The 21,994-nt window shown below is 36.9% G+C and overlaps 1 protein-coding gene across 6 annotated transcripts in view; it reads left to right on the top strand.

Moving 5' to 3' along the window:
* The window catches only part of RNF180 (ring finger protein 180), a 170,062-nt gene that overhangs the window by 121,461 nt on the left and 26,607 nt on the right, over positions 1-21,994 (top strand). For all 6 annotated transcript variants that reach the window (XM_045847704.1, XM_045847706.1, XM_045847708.1 and 3 more), the window contains 2 exons: positions 1,887-2,112; positions 12,565-12,693. In XM_045847704.1, coding sequence (XP_045703660.1) covers positions 1,887-2,112; positions 12,565-12,693 — 355 coding nt within the window. The remainder of the gene's footprint in view (positions 1-1,886; positions 2,113-12,564; positions 12,694-21,994) is intronic.

Below are 21,994 nucleotides of genomic sequence, written 5' to 3'. Positions count from 1 at the left end.
GACTTCTAAAAAAGAACTTGATAAGGTAATTCTGAATTTTATATGGTCATGGAAAAGGCCAAGAATAGCAAAGACACCCTCAAAGAATAACAATAATATGAAAGAACGAACTTTATCAGATATTGAGGCTTATTATTAAGCTCAGTGAGAGATTCTTATTATGGCATAGGAATAGACAGTAACCCAATAGAATAAAATAAAGCCTTAGAAGCTGACCCAGGCATATTTGGCCTTTTCATTAGCAACATGGCTCTTTGGAGCAAGGGAAGAAAGGAAAGTCATTGCAGTAATTGGGCTGGACCAATTACTTAAAGTATAAAAATGAAATTTACCCCTAAAGCACAGCATACATGATGAAAATCAATTTCTGGTAGAATACAGGGTTATGAAATATTATGAAATGCAAAATAATGCTATTTTAATGACCTTGGGAAAGGGTAAGAGTTCTTAAATAAGCCACAGAAAGAACTAACCATAAGGGAAAATGTTCTTTAAAAACTAAGAACTTTATTTCATCAAAAGACCCCATGAAATGAGTGAAAAGGCCAACCCAAAAAGAAGGAAAAGAAATATTTGTAACATATCTAACCCATAAAAAAAAGAACTATGGTCAAAACACCTACAAGTCTATGACAAAAATCAGACAACCTGATTAAGAATAAATGTACAAAAACTTTGAATACATCCTTCGTTGGGAGAAATTACCAAGTGGCAGGAAGAGACTGGCCAAGAGGAAGCAAAGCCATCTGGGTAAATCAAATAATAGCGTATCCAGTAGAAAGATTTTTCTGTATTTTCAAGGCTCTATTGGCCTCATTTACATAACTTTTATATTTCATGGAACTTAACAAATATTGATTAAACCCAAGGCCCACTCAAGTGTTCATCATTGATCTCCATTTTTCCCAAACATCAAAGTATCAATCCCCATGTCTCAATAGACTGAATCCAGGATTGGTTTGGGGAGATTTTTGCAGTTTTCTAGTGAAAACTACAGGGCCTGTGAAGATGGAGAGGGTGAAGGGGGTGGTAGGAGGGAGGAGGAGGTGGCTGACCCTAATGTTTATTGAGTATTTACTATGTGCCAGGTACTGTGCTAAACACTTTAAGTGGATTGCCTCACATTACCCTCACAACTTATTTACAGATGAGGAAATTGTGAGATTAATTAACAGGAATTCTGCTACCAGACCTTGTGCTCTTAACCTCTGAGCTACATCTTTCGTAACTGCCTCTTAATTGCTTCCTTGTAACTATCCCATGGGAGCAGGGGGTGATGCATCATCAGATTTCCCAGATGCATGGCTGATCCTAGAATTACTGCAAGTTTCTTTGCCTTGTCTACTTCCTGACAACCCTTAGGCTTTGGTCTTTTCTTGGCTTTGAGGTCCAGGAAGGTGCAAAGGATAAAATAGAGAACGCTCCATGCACAATATGAAGATGAAGTATGATATCCTCTTGTCTTCACTCTTCACCAAGTGTGGATGCCCATTTAAGGCTTCATAACCTCATGACAGTTTATTTTTCTGTGGTGGGAAGGGGATAGATGGGGAATCTGTCATCCTGGGACTGGTATACCTAACACTAACGAGTAGCATCTAGCATTATATAAACAGAATAATTAAGACTTCTGAGTTTTTTCATGTATGTTTTCAGTTTCTTCTCACTTTGCAAGGTAGCATTTCTGTCAATTAGAATATGTCACAGAAACAGATATTCTGTGATTTTCCTAAATATTTTCATTCATTTTAACAAAATTATAAAGTCAGTCTCTCATTTTTATTAATTTATTGAGGTGACATTGGTTAATTGGCAAAAGTCAGTCTGTATCAAGGAAACTAACCTCATACTGAACTAAGAACAATTGGTTTTGCTATGTTTTGCAGACTTTGACTAATGACATGAGTACAGATGATGAAAATGAATATGTAGAAGAAAAGGAGAGCTATATCTGTGCAGTGTGTCTGGATGTCTACTTCAACCCCTACATGTGCTACCCTTGCCACCACATCTTCTGTGAGCCCTGCTTACGGACTCTTGCCAAAGACAATCCTGCAAGCACTCCCTGTCCATTGTGTCGGACAATTATTTCCAGAGTCTTTTTCCAGACAGGTAAGTGTTGCCTTTCATTAACATGATTGCCTGATTATTCTGACTACCTCCTTGTTACAGGTCTAAAGGTATTTTATAAATTATTATGAGAAAGTTATTGAAAATCATATACCGCATAATTTGTTACTCTCTAGTTTATAAAACAGTGCTTGCCCAAATCAGAAACGTATTAAGATCATAAAATCATAGGTAAGAAAAGCTTCTCATATCTAATCCCTGACTCTTTGCTGAAATGTTTTCTAAAAACATCGTAAGTAGTTATTCTTTAGTGTTTACTTGTACTTGTCCAGTATCAAGGATATTTCATGAAAATTTGAAGCTATCCTGTTGCTTGTTTATTCCTCTGATCTGCCTTCCACTACTCATTATTTGACCCTTGTTATTTCCTCTGGAGTCTCAGAGAATACATCTGTAAATATCAGAGGAAAACTGTTAGGCCTTCCCCCACACTCCAAATCTTCTCAACCTTCTTATTGTTCTTAAGGTCTTTCTTCTTGAATGAGAAGAAAGTAAAACTGGAGCAAGGATTTGTTCATCTGATTATCATGCAAAGATGAAATATAACACTGTATTTAAAACATACTAATGAAGAGAGGAAAAGTTAATGAATGTGGAACATAGAGAACTGCTAAGAAAAAGGGGAAGAATGATAGAGGAGAGCAGAGCTAGTATTTACTGAGTAGACTGCAGTGTGCTACATCTTAAAGGAAAAAATTTCTATCTCCACATTGTCACCTCAACCACAGGAAATTTAATGGGCATCAAAGTATGTGGGAATATATCCAAAGGAACCCCAAACACTAATTGAAAAGAATATAAGCACCCCAGTGTTCATTGCAGCATTATTTACAATTGCCAAGATCTGGAAGCAGCCCAAGTGTCCATCAGTAGATGAGTGAATAAAACAACTATAGTACATTTACACAGTAGAATACTAAATGGCTGTGAGAAAGAAGAAAATTTTACTCTTTGCAACAGCATGGGTGGACCTGGAGAACATTATGCTAAGTGAAATATGCCAGTCAGAGAAAGACAAATACTATATAATTTCACTCACATCTGCAATCTAATAAACAAACTGAAGTAACCAGCAAAATAGAGACAGACTCATGGATAGAGAGCAGGCTGACAGCTCTGGGCATAGGGGGCTATGGGGGATGGAAGGATTGAGCAAAAAAGAAAAAGGACTCATGGACATGGACAACAGTGTGGTTGATTGCAGGGGGGTGGGGAGGTGGAAGAGGGATGAATATTTTTTTAAAAAGAAAAAATGTTAGTGAACTGAAGAAAACACATGGCACATTTATCTTCCCTAAAAGAAAATCCAAGGACCCACCTGCAGGGGAGATAGGATTACAGAGATAAGCTATGAGTATCCTAACCCCAACAGCTGCATGAAGACTTGCAAACCTAGGCTCAAAATCAAATAATGAAGAGAAAGTAAAGATATGCCTCTCTGATCTGCCATATACATGTAGCCTGGAGCACAAAATCACTGAACTGAGATTAGACAGACCTGGAGACAAAAGGACATATCAAGCATAGTGACTGTACCCAGTAAAGAAATGTGGTCAGGGACATCAAGCTGACATCCATCTCACCAGGCAGATTACTCTTCCTTCCATTGGGAAGAACAAGTAAGGGATGGAGAGAGCAAAGGAAGCAGTTCCATGAGAGGCAAGGAGCTTACTGGAGGTTCCTCATTTCTGGCATATAGTAGGGGAAACGGGTTCTTTTCTAATACCAGATCCCTTGTTGGGTTCTTTGGAGTGAAAAAAAGTGGAGGTACCCATGACACCTCTTTCTCAATAGATACTTATCTCAATCTGTGCAAGAGAACATTTACTAAAAGCCTGTTTTAATAGGAAGCATCTAGACTATGGACAAAGCGATTTAGACAAGTGTCCCTGCCTTACATGACCTAACTTTATAGTGATAGTTATTTTATAATTGCTTTCCTTAACGTCTTAGAGCAATAATGATTCAAGTGTCTCTTGATTTGTTCATCAAAACCATAATGCCATACTTTCCTTTATTTTTATTCTAAAAGAAGTCAGATTGGGAATATATATTCCACTGGAATAAGTATTTCATTGTGTCATGTAATCTAGAGGCTGATAATAATAATGGGAATATCTATTTAATTATTTATGCCCTACCTCAAAAGGATTTTGAGGTGTTTTAAAAGATAAAATCAATGAAATAGCAGGACAAGGGAATGTATTAATTGAAATGGAATATAAAGACCAGGTGAGGGGGGATGGGCTGATAAATAGGCCATATGGCCCTATATTGTAACTATAATTAGATGAAGTATTTGCTTTAAATTTTCTGGCTGCCTAAGGAAAAATAGAAGTAGTATACAATTAAATGATTCTCATGATTCATGAAAAGAAACAGCATTTGCTTAGAGTAAGCAAAGATTTTTCTGGCATGTTAAAAGGAATTTTTCACGTGATTTCTCCTCTAGGGTATATTGAAAAGTGGAGTAGGCAATGTCCTCAAAAAATCCTGAATGCAGTATCAGGTTTTCTAGCACTGTGTTTTATGGTATTCTTTGATAACATGTGAGGGAATATTAGAATATATAAACCAGGAAAAGCAAAATATGGTCTTGTTTTCTTATAGAATAACTTTTAAAAGTATGTAAGTAATATAATTCATTATAACAAAATCTGAACATACAGATAAAATTAACAGCTCAAAATCCTCCATAGTCCCACCATTTAAAGACCACATTTAGTAGTATCATTGCAGTATATTTTATACATACTTAATCATTTTTCACCAAAAAAAGAGAGAACATACTGTGTATAAAGTGTTTAACCCACTTTTGTTTTACTTAAAATTTTTGCGATCATGTCACTTTCTACTTAAGTTATCTACAGTCATGGCACACTTACTTGTTTATTGTTTATTTATTTGCTGATATATGTGGATGAATATTTGCACACATCTCTGAGTATTTCCTTCAGATGTATTCCCAGAAGTAGAATTGGCAGTTAAAGTCTATGTGTATTTGAAGGCTATGTATATGTTGCAAAATTATGCTCCAAAATTATTGCAAGCAGCTGCATAGAAGGCCTTATCTTTTCTGTACTCTGAGTTATCTCTTTTCCATTTTAAATCTTTTACCACACTCTTTGCTGACTTTTCTTTTGGTCTCTTCATCTTTTTCTTGTTTATTAGCAAGAGAATTTTTGTAAGCAGTGTCAGCTTTTGTCCTATGTGCAAATCTTGTCCCCATTTTATACTTTAATTATGTTTATTGTAGTTTATGAATGTTTGTAACTGTATTTTTATGTAGTCTGATATAACAACATTTTCCTTTATTATTTTTAATTTCAAAGTTAGGTATTAAAAGGCCTTTTCCACCACAGAATTATATAAACATTCTCTTTGCTTATGTTTATTTTATGCTTTCATTTTGTTCTCATTTCCCCACATTTAACTCCAGCCCAGTTATTATGATGCATGGTTTGGTTAAGAATAAAGTACCTTTCTTCCATTTCCTAAGACATTTATCCCAATAATATTTGCTGAACAATATATTTTTCATATGCTGATTGAATTGCTTTTCTTTAAAAAGTAATGATAATAATTAGTAAAATGTGTATGCGCTTCTTGAAAGTTGTTCTGTTCCATTCATATTTCTAGCTTGTTTTATACCATTATTCCATTCTTATAATTATTCTAGCTTGCACGTTTTAATAACTCACAAGTAAATTAAACTTATAAGTTATCTGATAATTCACATTTCTAGTTGACATTGTTATAATACTGAGTAATTGTTACTATGGTATATTGCCTCTCAACACATTTTTGTAATTTTCTTCTTAAGCACAATTTTTATTAGCTTTCTTCTTTTGTTGTTGTTGTTCTGCTGAGATTATTTTTCTCTTCTGTTTTCAGATGCTTTGGTTGCTACTTTGAGAAAGTTATTTTTTAATCTTAGACTATTCTGTTATGCTCACTGACCCCTGAGAGTTACTCAGTAAATGAGCCAATCACCTCATGTTTGTGGAGTCACCGTTCATTTGTGTCCAAACCAGGGAGCAGTGATGGTCACAGTGGGAAACGGTGGGAAAGTTGTCATTTTCTAAAGGATCTCAAGATATTTGGCCGGTGAATAAGGGATTAGTTGTAATTTTTTCCATAGCATGCACTTGAGCAAAATAAGGGTTTTAAACCTGAACTGTAACATTCACTAGTTATGTGATCTTGTTTAAATTACTTAGTGCTGTTGGATGCAATCTTTATAAAATACTTAACAACTTAAAGTTGAGAAGTTGAAGTGGAACAGGATATGTAGATGAAACGGTAGAAGGCATTAATATTTATTTTTTAGTGGAGGTCAAGATGTACTGTTGAAAGTTGATAGAGAAACAAAAAAAAATAGTAGGTGATATTAGTTGCTAAATACTATCCATTATATCTTTTTTCTTCCTAACATAAATGTGAGTTTTATTCAGGTATTCAACTCTTTCAACATAAATATCAAATACTGAATGGAATGATTACATCAAGTATTACATATTAAAATGGATAACATTCTATGAATAATTTATCTGCTAATAAAACAGAAACTCCTAAATATTAACATCAGTTAAGCATAAATTACATTCCGTAATAACTCAGATATTTTGAAACCTATAACTTGATTTTGACAAACTGAATATTTGTTTTGGTTTGGTTTAGTCTCTGTGTTATATGCCTTTGTTATCAGTCTGTACATATTTAGCTGGCTGGATAATGGGACTTCTAAACTGAATTTTAATTTTGAACAATTTACTAGGACATGGTATGAAAATTAGGTTCAATTTTATTTTCAGAGGGTACAGTGAGGTTGTCCTGGTTGTCCTCTCTTTTCCCAGGATGCAGAGCTCCCTGGGCCCCATGCCATAGAGCATGCAGTTACTAGTTCTGGCAGACCTGGCAACCACTCCAGCGTGCGAACCTGCCACATGTGAAGAGCTAGGTCTACATATTTGTATTACTTTGAGTCAAACTAGCCATGCTCTGTTGAATGCAAGCTGTAAAAGTAGACTCAAGTTTTTACCTAACTTGTATTGTTCCCTTATAGATGAACATTTCTAGGTCCTCACCTGGGTTAAAAAAGAAAGGGAATTCCACTTAGGAGATTGGGATCCTTTGCAAATGGGACTTTGTTGCTCCTCTGGCAGGCTTGCAAAGTCGGCATTGCCCTTGAAGCCTTGTAGGTCGTGTGTGGATTTTCACTGATACATGGTAAAGTGAGCTCAAATGCCAAATATATTAACCCTTCTCCATTCCTATATAAGGGGAATATCTCAAATCTCCTTGACACAGCATCCTAACTCAACTTTACTCTTGCTGCTGCCCAAAACTACGAAGAAAACTGTTTAATATTAAAAAATAATAAAGTCAACATATTCAAGGATAAGAGTGAAGTGAGACAATCTAAAAGTTTTAAAGATCATCTCACAAGAGATTACTAAACAAAAAGCTTCTTTGTTAAGAAATGAGAGTTTAGCATTAGCTGATGAAGATTATTTTGTTAGAAGTGTCCCTTTTTATCCAAGTGCCCACTGACTGAGACTGATTCCCAATCTTGTCTATTCCTTGCAAATGTACCTTATTGTAAATTAATCTCCTAGAACCAAATAATGCTCATGAACAAGTATGCACAGCACCTACTAAAATGAGGGAGAGTTGGATCTCCACTCCAAGTCCGGACCCACATTATGTGTGTACATTTGACCTTGAACAGCACAGGTTGGAACTGAGCGGGCCTACTTATGAGTGGGTCTTTTTTAAATAAATATACAGTCAGCTCTCTGCATCTCCAGGTTTCCTATCCACAGATTCCACTAACCCTCGATCAAAACCAGTGTTGCTGACCCTCAGTTAGGAGTCAGAGATGCAGAGGGCCCACTGCACGCATTGCTCCGTGCAGTTTTATATAAAGCGGCTTGAGCATCCAGATTTTGGTACCTGGAGGGGGTCCTCAAACCAATCCCCCATAGATACCCAGAGAAAACTGTAGATACATTTGGGGGGAGTCAAAAGTTACATGCAGATTTTTGACTACGCAAGGGGCCATGACCCCTATATGGTTCAAGGGTCAACTGTAATGCAGAAGTCTTGGAGAAAATAGTTTTTCTAAATTGATGTTATAACATGCTGCAAATTTCCTTTTTGTCAAATTATTTTTGCAAATTATATCATTAAGAAATAAAATGTTATGTATCAAACAACATAGAATGAAGAGAATTGTGCGGGAAAAAGTTTTCAGAAAAACAAGTAACTTTAAATGGGTAAACAAGGCCTTTAATGATATGAATGTGATGGCTGAAAACACACACCCTAGCCTTTTAAATTAGAATATACCACCACTGGATTTGCCTAAATGACTGTACTGTATGTTTATAATAACACTCTTACCATATTTCCCCTCCTTAATAAAACTCTATGGCCTGAATTAACCCTATCATATCACTTTACCTCATTTTGTTTTTATTTATAAAAAAATAACTTTATGATTACCTTTTTACTAGATAGGATGTAATGTAGGTACTTTGCCTCTTTCACAATTTTAACTCCTGCACTGAGCAGGCTGCCTTAAATTTTTGTTAACAAATATTTGAGTGATTACAATTAGTTGAAATATAAAACTACCAACATTTAAGTGTAAAACTGAAATGAGAGTTACACCACCCTGTTGGCAGTGCCTGTAGTCCCAAATTATCCTGTGTATGTGATTGTCTAATGTTATTGTCTGTGATGTAATACAGTGAAACTCATGGTAATACATCCTATAATGATGTGAGTTATGTTCTGATGTAGCTGGTCATTGACCCCTGTATCCCACCAAATCAAGAAGGTATGAATTCTTTTATTTTAACAATGGTATACTACTCAGGTTTTTGCCTTTTTCTAACACTCAACAATATGAATTACTGATTGTATCAAATACATTATCATATGTATTATAATAAGAAGCACCTACATCCTAATGAGTAGGATTGGTGGAGGTGGGGATAAAGGCGACTGTCACCTTTGATTCCAAGCCCTGCTTCTTGGTCTGTCTTTAAATTTTTCTTAGTGCTTCTTCCAAATAATTTTGAGAAATGTAGTATTGAATATTTTTTATGCTAAATCCTGCATTTTTAAGTTAAAAATGGCACTAGATTAGAACAACATAGTCTATAGCAAGAACAGCATCCTTGGGTAAGGTTTATGGAGTTTATACCAAAGTGAGATAAGGTTTAACATATTTAAATAACTTAAAATAATTTTTCAACAATAAAGGATTTGATATCATTTTATCCAGTGGTTATCAAACCCAACACTGCTTCAGAATGACCCAAGGAGCTCGTATTGTAGAAAGCAGAGACTCCTAAGTCACATCTACAGAAAATCTACTTCAGTATACCTGGGCAAGGGCCCAGAATTTGTGTTTTTATGATTTTGATCCATAGCCAGGCTGCAGACAAGCATTTTGGAATCACTGATCTGGTATAATGCCTTGCAGACAAGAATTACATTTAATTCATTTTTATATTCCTAGCTGGGCCAGCAAAGTGCCAAGCACATAACAGGTACAAAATAAATGTTTGCAGAAGATAGGGCCAAAAGCAAATACAAAGAGAAGTTCTACAACTTGTGAAGATTGCACAGTTAAGAGGCATCAGAACCCAGTTCTTATTTGGCACAGCAATGGTGGGCAGAGGGCTTCTGGATCCTCTTTTTCTGCAAAGGTTGTTCAGATTAAGTATAGTAAAGTCTTCCAAAATCGGTGGTCTCATAAGCGTATGTTATGGACACAGGTGTTTAAGTTCAACAAAAAGTAGGTACAACTGCCATCTCATTTTATACAGTGTAGTAACTTCTCTGATAATAATTTTGTTAGGTACTATAAATATATGTATATGAACCCTTTCCTGGTTTGGTACACTAATCATATGGGTTTGTTAAATTTTGGTTAAAAATCCATTGTGTAATAAGTTTCTTGAAACCAGGAAACAGAAATTATCACAGACATCATTATTACTTTACTTCTCTCATCTACCCTCTAGAAAAAGTTTGGTTTGTGGAAAGTCATCATAACCACAGTTACTGGATGACTCTTAAAGGAATGCCCTTTCGATCAGGTGTAGTAGGTAGAATTCAGCTAACCTCCAAATCAGTCTTCAGTATAAACAAGGGGAGTGCAATGGCATCCTCTGGTCGTTGCGTCAACATTTTAGAACATGGCTACACGGTCTCTAGAAGGAGGAGGGGGTGGGGAAGAGGAGAATGAAATGGAGAGAACAGGAATTCTTGGGAAGGGTCATCAAGGAACATGTGTAAAGCACCCATGGACAGAGCCAAAGGGGAGTAGGATTAAGGGTGGTAGGTGGGGCGGGGGAGAGTAGTAGGAGAAAAATGGAGACAACTGTACTTGAAAAACAATAATTCTTGAGTTGCAAACTCTTCAGCTTGGTTTATGTTATCTCCCACATGAAATCTTTAATCACCCATCACACTGGTCTCATTCAAGGGATTTAAAAAGTTGTCAGTCAGTTTGCCCAAGAGTCATAATACCACTTATCTCAAGGGATTTTTTGTCAGAAAATACAATGAGTTACAGTTTGTCGCTACGGAAGGAGAAGTCCTGCACGAAGACAGTTGTTACTGTAAATGAATGTGTTACACCATATTTTGCCGTGTGTAATGTGCTATTGTGTATACTGTGCACCCACATTTTTGGCCCAGACTTTCAGGAAAAACATCTTTCATTTTCATTTTTAATTCAATTTTTATTTATATATATTTAGATCTTTGTTTTTGTATTATAAATGAATTTTAGCATTTATTTTTTAATGCATTATGGTACAAGAAATTCTATATAACAAATATTTACAAAACACAAGAAGAGATACAAAGTATTTCAGGTGTACTACCCACATATAATGCGCATCCTTATTTTTCCCTCAAAAATTTGAGCAAATGTGCACATTATATACAGAAAAATATGGTAAGTCATTTGATAACTTCTTCCATTCTCTTCATATATTCTTGTAACTAAAGTGGCTGTTCACAGGCAGTGGGCACGGTGAAGTTTAACACAACGGCAGTGCACTGCTGCAGAAAACACTGTGAGCATATCCAACCTGAGACAATTGAACTATTAAACACATGAAAGATAAACTGACTAGCCATAACAACCCCCAGCATACCTAATGAGTATACAAATTATGGAGGTATTTTGTCTCTAACTTGTGTGGTTGAATTACTAGGTGTTGGGTGTGAAATGGGGAAGGGAAGTTAACGAGTGTAGTAGTTCTAATATGTACCTCACTTGCCCAGAGTAGTCTATTTTTTTTACATTGTTTCTTTTGTTAAGTATAAACTTTGTGAATCCATTTTTCCTGTGAATTAGATAAGAATCAATCCAAGAGCATAATTAGGAAAAATAGAGAAAATTTAATGGACCTGGTTTGAGCAGAAGCTCACAAGCATGATCAGGATGGAAACTAAGGAAATGCTGTAGATAACAATTGTGAGATGAAAGTAAGAGGGCACCATTGATAGAAAAACTATAGTTAATATCCTGTTAGGGACCAACTGTGCCCTGGCCTCTCCAAGAAGAACTTTGCCATTAAGCTGTGCTATTCAGAGCATACCTTGCTCTCCATGGCTCAATACAGAGACTTTCTACTGCTTGAAGTGAATACGTTATGTGTGTCTTCTGGTCTGTGTTTACTTCAAATGAATGTTTTCTTTTTCTAACTGTTTAGCAAGCTTCTGAAAGGTTGACAATTTTTTCATTTTTTTCCAACTTCTTTCAATCAGCAGCATTAGACTCAGTAAATATTCAACCCATCAGGTGTAGAATGAAATAGATTATAAAGTGAAAAGTGCTGAAAGGGTTTTTTCCTTTCTGCCATCACTCCTGAGCCTCACATATTGGACTGTGGCTATTCTATTGCTACACCCCTAACACATTATTCCCCTTTTCTGTGTACCTGTTATTTCCATCTTTTATCTGCAGCCTTGTTTTTTATCATTTTTATTAATATTGGAATACAGTTGTCTCCATTTTCCCACCACCACTTTCCCCTGCCCATCTACCCCCACCTCCGGCCCTCGGTCCTTCCCCCACATCGACAGTCTTCCTGAGGGCAGGCACCATGTCTTGCGATTCATTGCTGCACCTCCACATCTGGCATATGTCTGACATAGGAGCTACACACTAGTTGTTCTACGTGTAGGCACATCAAAGTTGCCTCAGATGTGAATTGGGGATAATTATGTTTGCTTGACTTAAAAAGAAAATTGACTCTACTTTTGTCTTCACCATCTTAAAGAGATCTGAATATGTTACCAAAATAATACAACAGTTACTTCTTTATGTTCTCACCATTTGAGTAAAATAGGTTGAGTAGAATTGTTGTATTAAAAATGCTATTTTCTTTTTCTTTATTCTAGAATTGAACAATGCCACAAAAACATTCTTCACTAAAGAATATTTGAAAATAAAACAAAGCTTTCAGAAATCCAGCTCTGCAAAATGGCCTCTACCAAGCTGCAGAAAAAAAGCGTTCCGTCTTTTTGGAGGTAAGGAAACTAACCCCTCCCCTCGCAAAAAAAAAGAAAAAAAAAGTCTGCCAACTTTGTCCAAGCTCTCTTTTTAAAGCTGTTTTCTTCCTGCCTTAGAAATATTAGTAGAAATATATTTGTGAGTTGATCAACTTTTAGTAAGGACGTTGCTGAAAGCTACAGATGTGCATGTGAAGAAAACACAGACTATGCAGGAAGAGTAACATTTACTTTGCCTTGCTATCATTAATGTTTAATGTGTGGATAATGGAATTCATCTCAAAAGTAACAGGCTTGTGGAATGCTACATTTGACAAAAGCACTGATATTCTTTATAAAGGTTCTGAATAGTTGATTGTCATAAGCTGTCTATTTAGCTTTAATATTTTACAGTCATCCCACAGGATTAGGACAAGAAGAAAGTGGCTGAGCCTTGGCTTAGAGAGTGTCTGAGACACATCCAGTGCACTGAGAATACCACTTTCTGTGTGCAGGCAGGTCTAACTAGCATTTGACCCCAGGAATGTCATCAAAACCTCTTCCTTCTTCTGTTTTCTTTTTTCAGTTTTATTTTTATTGTTTATGCTGTTACAGTTGTTCCCACTTTCTCTCCCTTTTCCCACTTCCACCCAGCCCCACCCTCTCTGCACCCTAAGCCAATCTCCACACTTGTCTGTGCCCTTGGGTTGTACATAAATGTTCTTTGGTTAATCCCTTCTCCATCTTTCACCCCACCCCTCCCCTTTTCAGCAACTGTCAGTCTGTTTTATGTATCCAAGCTTCTGTTACTAGGCTTATTGTGTTCATTAGATTCCACATATAAGTGAGATCATGTGTTATTTTCCTTTCACTGACTAGCTTAAGTCACTTAGCATCATTTTCTCCAGGTTCATCCATGCTGTTGAAAAATGTAAGAGTTTCTTCTTTTTTACTGCTGTATAGAATTCCATTGTGTGAATGTACCACAGCTTTTTTAGCCACTCATCTATTGATGGGCACTTACGCTGTTTCCAAATCTTGGCTATTGTAAATAGTGCTGCTATAAACATAGGGGTGCATATATATTTTCTTTTGTATTGGTGTCTCAGGATCCTTGGGATATAATCCCAGGAGTGGAATCACTGGGTCAAAAGGCAGTTCCATTTTTAATTTTTGAAGGATACTCCATACTCTTTTCCACAGTGGCTGCACCAGTCTGCATTCCCAACAGCACACTGGGATTCCACTTTCTCCACAACCTTACCAACACTTGTTGTTTGTTGATTTATTAGTGATAGCCATTCTGACAGGTATAAGGTGATAGTTCATTGAGGTTTTAATTTGCACCTCTCTAATAATTAATGATTCTGAGCATTTTCTCATGTGCAGGAACTCTGTATATCCTCTTTGGAGAGGTGTCTATTCAGGTCTTTTGCCCATTTCTTAGTCAGGTTGTTTGTCTTCCTGGTGTTGACTTGTATTAGTTCTTTGTATATTTTGGAGATTAAATCCTTGTCAGATGTATCATTGCCAAAAATGTTCTCCCATACAGTGGGTTCCCTATTTTTCTTGCTGATGGCTTCTTTAGCTGTACAGAAGCTTTTTAATTTGATGTAGTCTCATTTGTTTATTTTCTGCTTTGTTTCTGGTGCCTTAGGAGATATATTGGCAAAAACATTTCTACATTGTATATCTGAGATTTCATTCCCTGTCTTTTCTTCTAGGATTTTTATGGTTTTAAACTTATATTTAAGTCTTTTACCACTTTTTAGTTTATTTTTGTATATGGTATAAGCTGCTGGTCTAGTTTCATTTTTTTAATCTCTTCTTTTGTTTCTTTCTTCTGATCTGTAAAATGAGAATTATATCTGCCCCACCTAATTAACAGAGTTGTTGTAAGAATCAAGTCAGAAAATGTGAAATTACATTTTAAATTATAACTAATTACACTATATAGATATAAGGAATTATCAAAATAAGGGCAAGACAACCTCTAATACCTCTTTCACCTTCGAGAATTTGTTACTGTACAATATTGACATAAAATATAATTTCATCTTTTAGAAAACCATGGTATGTCAAAGCATGAACTACTGTGCATTTTTAGTATTTGCCCCTTGTGATTTTATGGGGTCTGGTTGGAAAGGTTTAGATAAGAGCTATGGGAAACTGTGGTCCTCAGGGAACAGGAGAGACTTCTGTATGGGAAAATGGATAGAAGTCCCAGCACAGGAAGGACATCAGCCGAAAGGAGAAACAGAGCCTGCATGATTGAGGTAAAAAAAATAATTGATTTACAAACTCACCAAGGTTTGAAGAAAGTTGTTTAAGGACAAATATTACTTTGTACAGTGGTTTGAATGAAGAAGAAAGTGGTTTAAGGACATTATATAAGTACATAGTATTTTTTAAATGGTTAGTAACTGTAGAAACTCATTATACACAGATTTAATATTAAAAAAATTTAAAATATTTCACACATGACCTAAAATATAATATGAAATCAAATACAAGAAAATCAGTCTGTCTTAAGGGATTTCATACCAAAGAAGAAAAAAATTGTAATATGAGTTCTGTATTTTAAAAGATTCCATTGTATGCTACCTTCTAACCATACACCCAATTTTTAAAAGAATAAAGCACCTTTCTGATAACCCTGTAATTCCCTTCATCTTTTTGCATTCTGCAGTACTGAAGCTATGATTTAAACATTTGCTTCTTGAGATTTCATCGTATTTGTCCTCTACATAGGAATTCCACAGAACTTAACTTTTTATAAGTTTTTAAGGAGGAGGTTCAAAGTAGCTTTATTACACAACCTAAGAAATATAATATGTTACTGTCAGGAGCTCAGCTGAGCTCAGCAAGAGCTGAGCTGTTAGGCTCAGCCAAAACTGAAAGAGTTAAGCCTTTAATCACTTGGTGTAGTGTATAAGCAAGAATCTTAAATGGAAGGACATGCCAGCTCCTCCCGCCCTGTTCTGTTTTTCCCCAAGGAACAACACACTGGATCAGCAGGAGGTGACAGTCATCTCACTGCTGAGGGCGTTCTGACCAAAAAACACTGGCAGTTTTATGGGCCCTGAGGTTTGTGAGAGGTTTTTTTTTTTTGTGTGTGTGTGTAGGGGGCAAATTAGGAGTGGAAAAGTATGTACTGATTCAGAGTCAGAAGAAGAGTCTTCAGGGCTTCAGAAAGGTCTCCTCAGAGGTGCCTGAAGAAGCCCTCTGCCCAAGGCCTCTGATATGGACCGAGGTAGGGATGCAAGTGCTGGAACTGGGAATGTCACTGTGTGAACGAGTGTCACTGGCCGGGGGCCTGAGATCTCGAGTGCAGCTCCTTCGCAGATGATAGTCACGGGCTGGACACCGAGACAGGTGTGGGCACCTTTCTCCCATGAGACCGCCCAGGGAAAGGCTCCGTAATTGTCACAAACAGGATATTTTCCCTGAATTGTACTTTTTCCAAAATGTGTTTTATTTTACCTTTATTAAATTTATTGGGGTGACACTGGTTAATAGGATCATATAGGTTTTAAGGGTATACTTCTACGATGCTGGGTTGGTATATTGCACTGTGTGCCACCACCTGTAGTCTGACCATCTTCTGTCACCACATATTAGGACCCTCCGCCCCCACTCCTCCCACCCCTTTCCTCTGGCAATCACCACACTGCTGTCTGTGTCTGAGAGTTTCAGTTTTATATTCCACATACGAGTGAAATCATGATAGTTCCTAGCTTTTTCTGACTTATTTCATTTAGCATAATAATCTCAGGGCCCATCCATGTTGTCGCAAATGGCAGTACTTCATCTTTTCTTATGGCTGAGTAGTATTCCATTGTATATTTGTACCACATGTTCTTTATCCAGTTCTCTATTGAAGGATACTTTGCTTGTCTCCATCGCTTAGCTACTGTGAATAATGCAATGCTGCAGTGAACGTAGGGGTGCATAAATCTTTGAGAATACATGTTTTCAAGTGTTTTGGGTAGATACCCAGGAGAGGGATTGCTGGGTCATAAGGTAACTGTATTTTTAACTTTCTGAGGAGCCGCTAACTGTTTTCCATAGTGGCCGTATCAGTCCACATTCACAATTACCAGCATTACTGAAGTACCTCCTGTACTTTTGTTTGCTTTCTGTTCCCTGAATTTTGTATTTATTATTTCTTTATATACATATACATTATTTAATTTGGGTCATTTTTTAACATTTGCAGTGGTAACAACATATACACTCGTCTCTGTGCACTTTGTCCCCGGCATCACGTGTCGTGGGTCCATCGGCCTCAGTGCGTGCAGCCACATTCACTCCCCTTCTCCACTGCACTGTCGTCCATCACGGGGCCGCGGCCCAGTCTATCCACTCTCCTGGTGACGAGCAATTGAGTTGTCTAGGGTTTTGTTATTATAAAAAATGCTCTTATAAACATTTTTCATGGCTCCTGGAGCATGAGTTCCTCTAGAGTGAATTACATTAGAGAACTGCTGGTTCAGAAGAAAAGCACATCTTGACTTGATTACCTAAACCAAGCCATTTCCCTAAATGACTGTATTGATTTATCCTCAGCTTTATCTACAAATTTGATATTTGCAACTTTAGATTGTGCCAGGCTGGAAGGTATAAAGTAATATAAGGGTTTTTATTTCAATTTCTCTAATTACTAATAGGAATTGAGCATAGCTTTATACATGTGCCAGGCAATTGAGTTTCTTCAACTGTGACATTCATTTATTAATTTTGTCCATTTTTCTATTGACTGTATTTTTCTTGTTGATTTTTCAGAGTTTTAAAAATATTTTTGGTGACTCCTTTTTCTGTTAATTATATGAATGGTTGCTGTGGTCTTGTCACTTTATAGTATCTCTTAATGAATTACAGTCCTGCATTTGCTCCATCATCTTTCTGGTGAGCATTATCTGCCTTAAGAAATTCTTCTTTATCCTCCCAGGGTCATAGAGATATTTTCCTGTGTATTTTTCAAATAGACTTAAAAGTCTTTGGAATTTATCTCTAATAGTTTCAGAATCCTTCAAATGCATGTTAGCATTTTGGATGCCTCTTTTGTAACTGCTTTCCTCATTTTTCTGGGGGAGGGGGGGTTCTGCCTTTATCAATTGTCCAGAATTTCTTGTATATCTATATATTAATCCCTTGTCAGCTTTAGACATTACAGATTTTTTTATCCCAGTTTAAAATCTGTATATTAAATTTGCCTGTGGTGTTTTTCATTGAAAGAAACCCTTAACTTTGAAGTTTTGTTCAAGAAGTTTTCCCCATTCTCAGGTCACAAAGATTTCCTTTAGATTTCCTTATATTAGCTTTACAGTTTTTACCATTTTCATTTCGGTCTGTATCCAGACCCCACCACTTGTGTTGTGTTGCAGAGGGCTCATGTCTGTCTGGTTTTTTTTTAACCTTCACCCAAGGACATGATTATTGAGTTTAGAGAGAGAAGAAGGGAGAGAAACATCGATGTCAGAGGAACATCGATCTGTTGCCTCCTGTATGTGTGATCCAATAGGTGTTCAAACCCACAACCTAGGTATGGGCCCTGACCAGAAATTGTACCCATAACCTTTTGATGTATGGAATGACGCTCCAACCAACTGAGACATCAGGCCAGGGTCATGTCTGTCAGTCTTAAAATAATAGACCAGTTTTCTGAATATTTGTTTTACAACAATGCTAGGTTTTTTGTAATACTTGTGTAATTGTTGTATAGAAATGTCATTGTGATATTAACCTGTTATTTGGCAACCATACTAAATGATCTTTTTTTAAAAAATTTCATTTAAGTATAGTTGGTATACAATGTTATATCAGTTATATTAGTTTCAGGTATACAATATAGTAATTTGACATTTTCATACCTTGCAATTTGATCATCGCACTAATTCTAATAATCATGGGTCACCGTGCAAACTTATGTCATTATTGATTGTATTCCCTTTACCCTTTCACCCACCCCCACCCCCTTCATTCTGGTAACCATCCCTTTGGTCTGTGTTTCTAATAGTCTGCTTTTGTTTTTGTTTTGTTTTATTTGTTGTTTAGATTCCACTTATAAGTGAAGCCATATAGTATTTGTCTTTCTCTGCCTGACTTATTTTACTTAGCCTAATACCTTCAGGATCCATCAATGTTGTTGCAGATGGCAAGATTTCATTCTCTTTTATTCCTGCATAATATTCCATTGTGTGTGTATAATATATATGTATATGGATATACACATATATACAAACCCATATATATACATATACATATATAATACAGTGTTATATGTATAAAATATACACTCACTATATATATACATATACATATATAATACAGTGATATAGATAGATAGATAGATAGATATAGATAGATAGATAGATAGATAGATATAATATACACACACTCACAAACTTATCTTCCTTATCCATTCATCTGTCAATGGAACCTAAGTTCCTTCCATATCATGGCTGTTGTAAACAAAATTGCAATGAACATGGGAGGGTATATATCTTTCTTTTTTAAATTACTTTATTTTTATTGTATTTTTTCCATTACCATTTAGTCACCTTATTCCCTCTTCCCCCACAATCACCACACTGTTGTCCACGTCCATTTAATCCTTTTTCCTTTTTGCTCAATCCCTACACCCGCTAACCTCCCCACTGAATAGCTGTTATCTGCTCTCCATCTATGAGTCTATCTCTATTTTGCTTGTTAGTTCAGTTGGCTCATTAGATTCCACATATGAGTGAAATCATATGGTATTTGTCTTTTCAAATTAGTGTCTCATTTTCTTTTGATAAATACGTAGATGTGGAATTGCTGGGTCATATCAAATATCTATTTTTATAGTTTTGAGGACTCTCCATGCTGTTTCCCATAGGAGCCACAACAGTTTGTAGGTCACTGGCAGTGCACAAGGGATCCCATTTCTTCACACCCTGACTGACTCATGTTATTTGTTGATTTTTTCATAAGCCATTCTGACTATTGTGAACTGGTATGTCATTGTGGTTTTGATTTGCATTCCCTGATTATTAGTGATGTCTATTTATAGAGTTTAGGGTACTTTCAACAAAGACAACCATCTATCTTATCTGTAAACAAAGACAGCTTTATACCTTTCAATCTGATACATATACATTTCCTTTTCTTGCTATATTTTCTGAACTAGGACTTCTCTTTGTTTTTTTATTAAATTTTATTGATTATGCTATTACAGTTGTCCTGATTTGCCCCACTTTGCCTCCCTCCACCCAGCACCCCCCACTACCTCAGGTGACACCCCCTCCACCAGTGTTCATGTCCATGGGTCATGCGTATAAGTTCATTGGCTACTCTATTTCCTATACTGTGCTTTACATCCCTATGGCTATTCTGTAACTACCTATTTGTACTTCTTAATACCCTCACCTCTTCACCAATTCCTCCATACTCCTCTCCCATCTGGCAACCATCAAAATGCTCTCTGTATCCATGAGTCTGTCTCTGTTCTCCTTTGCTTAGTTGGTATTTTAGATTCAATTGTTGATACATATGTATTTTTGCCATTTTATTGTTCATAGTTTTCATCTTTTTCTTAACTATGTCCCTTTAACATTTCATAAAATAATGGTTTGGTGATGATGAACTCCTTTAGTTTTTCTTCTCTAGGAAGCTCTTTATCTGCCCTTCCATTCTAAATGATATCTTTGCTGAGTAGAGCAATTCTGGCTGTAGGTTCCTGCTTTTCATAACTTGTTTCTTGCCAATCCGTTCTAGCCTGCAAAGTTTCTTTTGAGAAATCAGCAGATAGTTTTATGGGAACTCCTCTGTAGGTAACTAACTTCTTTTCTCCTGCTGCTTTTAAGATTTTTTATCTTTAACCTTTGGCATCTTAATTATGACGTGTCTTGGAGTGGGCTTCTTTGCATCCATCTTGTTTGGGACTCTCTGTGTTTCCTAGACTTGCATGTCTACTTCCTTCACCAAATTAGGGAAATTTTCTTTCATTATTTTGCAAATAGATTTCCAATTTCCTCTTCTTTCTCTTCTCCTGGCACCCCTATGAGAAGAATGTTGGACCTCTTGAAATTGTTTCAGAGGTTGTTTATCCTATCCTCATTTTTTTTGGATTCTTTTTTCTTTTTGCTGTTCTGATTGGTTGGTTTTTGCTTCCTTATGTTCCAAATCATTGATTTGAGTCTCAGCTTCATCCACCCTACTGTTGTTTCCCAGTGAATGGTTCTTTATTTCAATTTAGTGTATCCTTTGTTTCTGACTGGATCTTTTTTATGCTTCTGAGGTCCTCACTAAGTTCCTTGAGCATCCTCATAACCAGTGTTTTGAACTCTGCATCAGATAGATTGCTTATCTCCATTTAGTTCAGTTCTTTTTCTGGAGTTTTGATCTGTTCTTTCATTTAGGCCATGTTTCTTTGTCTCCTCATTTGGCAGCTTTCCTGTGTTTTTTTTTCTATGTATTGAGTTGAACTGCTTTGACTCCTTGTCTTGGCTGTGTGGCCTAATGTAGTAGGTGTCCTATAGGGTCCAGTGGCACTGCCTCCTCTACCACCCAAGCGGTGTACTTGAGGTGGACCCTTCATGTGGGCTGAGTATACCCTCCTCTTATGGTTGAGCCTTGGTTGCTGTTGGCAGGTCAATGGGAGGGATTTACCCAGGCCAGTCAGTTACAAGGATTGGCTGTGACCACTTACCACCAACCTTCATTCTCTGTGGAGGATCAGCTACACAGGGACAAGGTGGTGATGCTCCAATGTTGCCTGTAGCTATCCACTGGGTGCACTGGCCCCAGGGTTTCCTGGGTGGTGCAGGTCAAGATGAGCCCCCACCTGTGTTTAGCCTGGGGCACCCTGAGCTATAAAGCAACCCAAGATGGCTGCTACTCCGCACTGGGCTTGGAGATTCTCAGGCAAAGCCAAGCTGTGAATCTATGCTAGCTGCTGCTAGTGCTGGGCCTGGGGCTCACTGAGACCAGCTGTTTCTTGTTTGAGAGGATTTAGGAAGTTGTGAAGCAGGAGCCATTCATTTGGAAAAGTAGCTTGAATGGACCTGTAATTTCGGTGGGGTGGAGTCTCAGGGAATCTCCAAGGCATGTCAAACAGTGTTAGCCAGGTTGATAGTCTCAGATATGGCACCAGCTTGCCAGCTCTGTGGCTTTGTAGGGCGAAAGATGAGAAAAGGGACAATGGCCTCTGCTTGCCTTGACGCCAGACACTCCAGTTTCTCCCTGTATGCCACTGGTGCCTTTTAAGCTGCTACCCTGGTGTTGGAGATCAAAGGGAGTGAGTCTGAGTAAGTCTTAGTGTGGGTTCTTTAAGAGGATCCGCTTGGGGCTCCAGCAG

This window comes from Phyllostomus hastatus, unplaced genomic scaffold, assembly GCF_019186645.2.
Source record: "Phyllostomus hastatus isolate PE091 unplaced genomic scaffold, TTU_PhHast_1.1 phas_contig_58, whole genome shotgun sequence".
NCBI classification, from domain to species: domain Eukaryota; kingdom Metazoa; phylum Chordata; class Mammalia; order Chiroptera; family Phyllostomidae; genus Phyllostomus; species Phyllostomus hastatus.
This window is presented reverse-complemented; position numbering and strand designations above follow the sequence as displayed.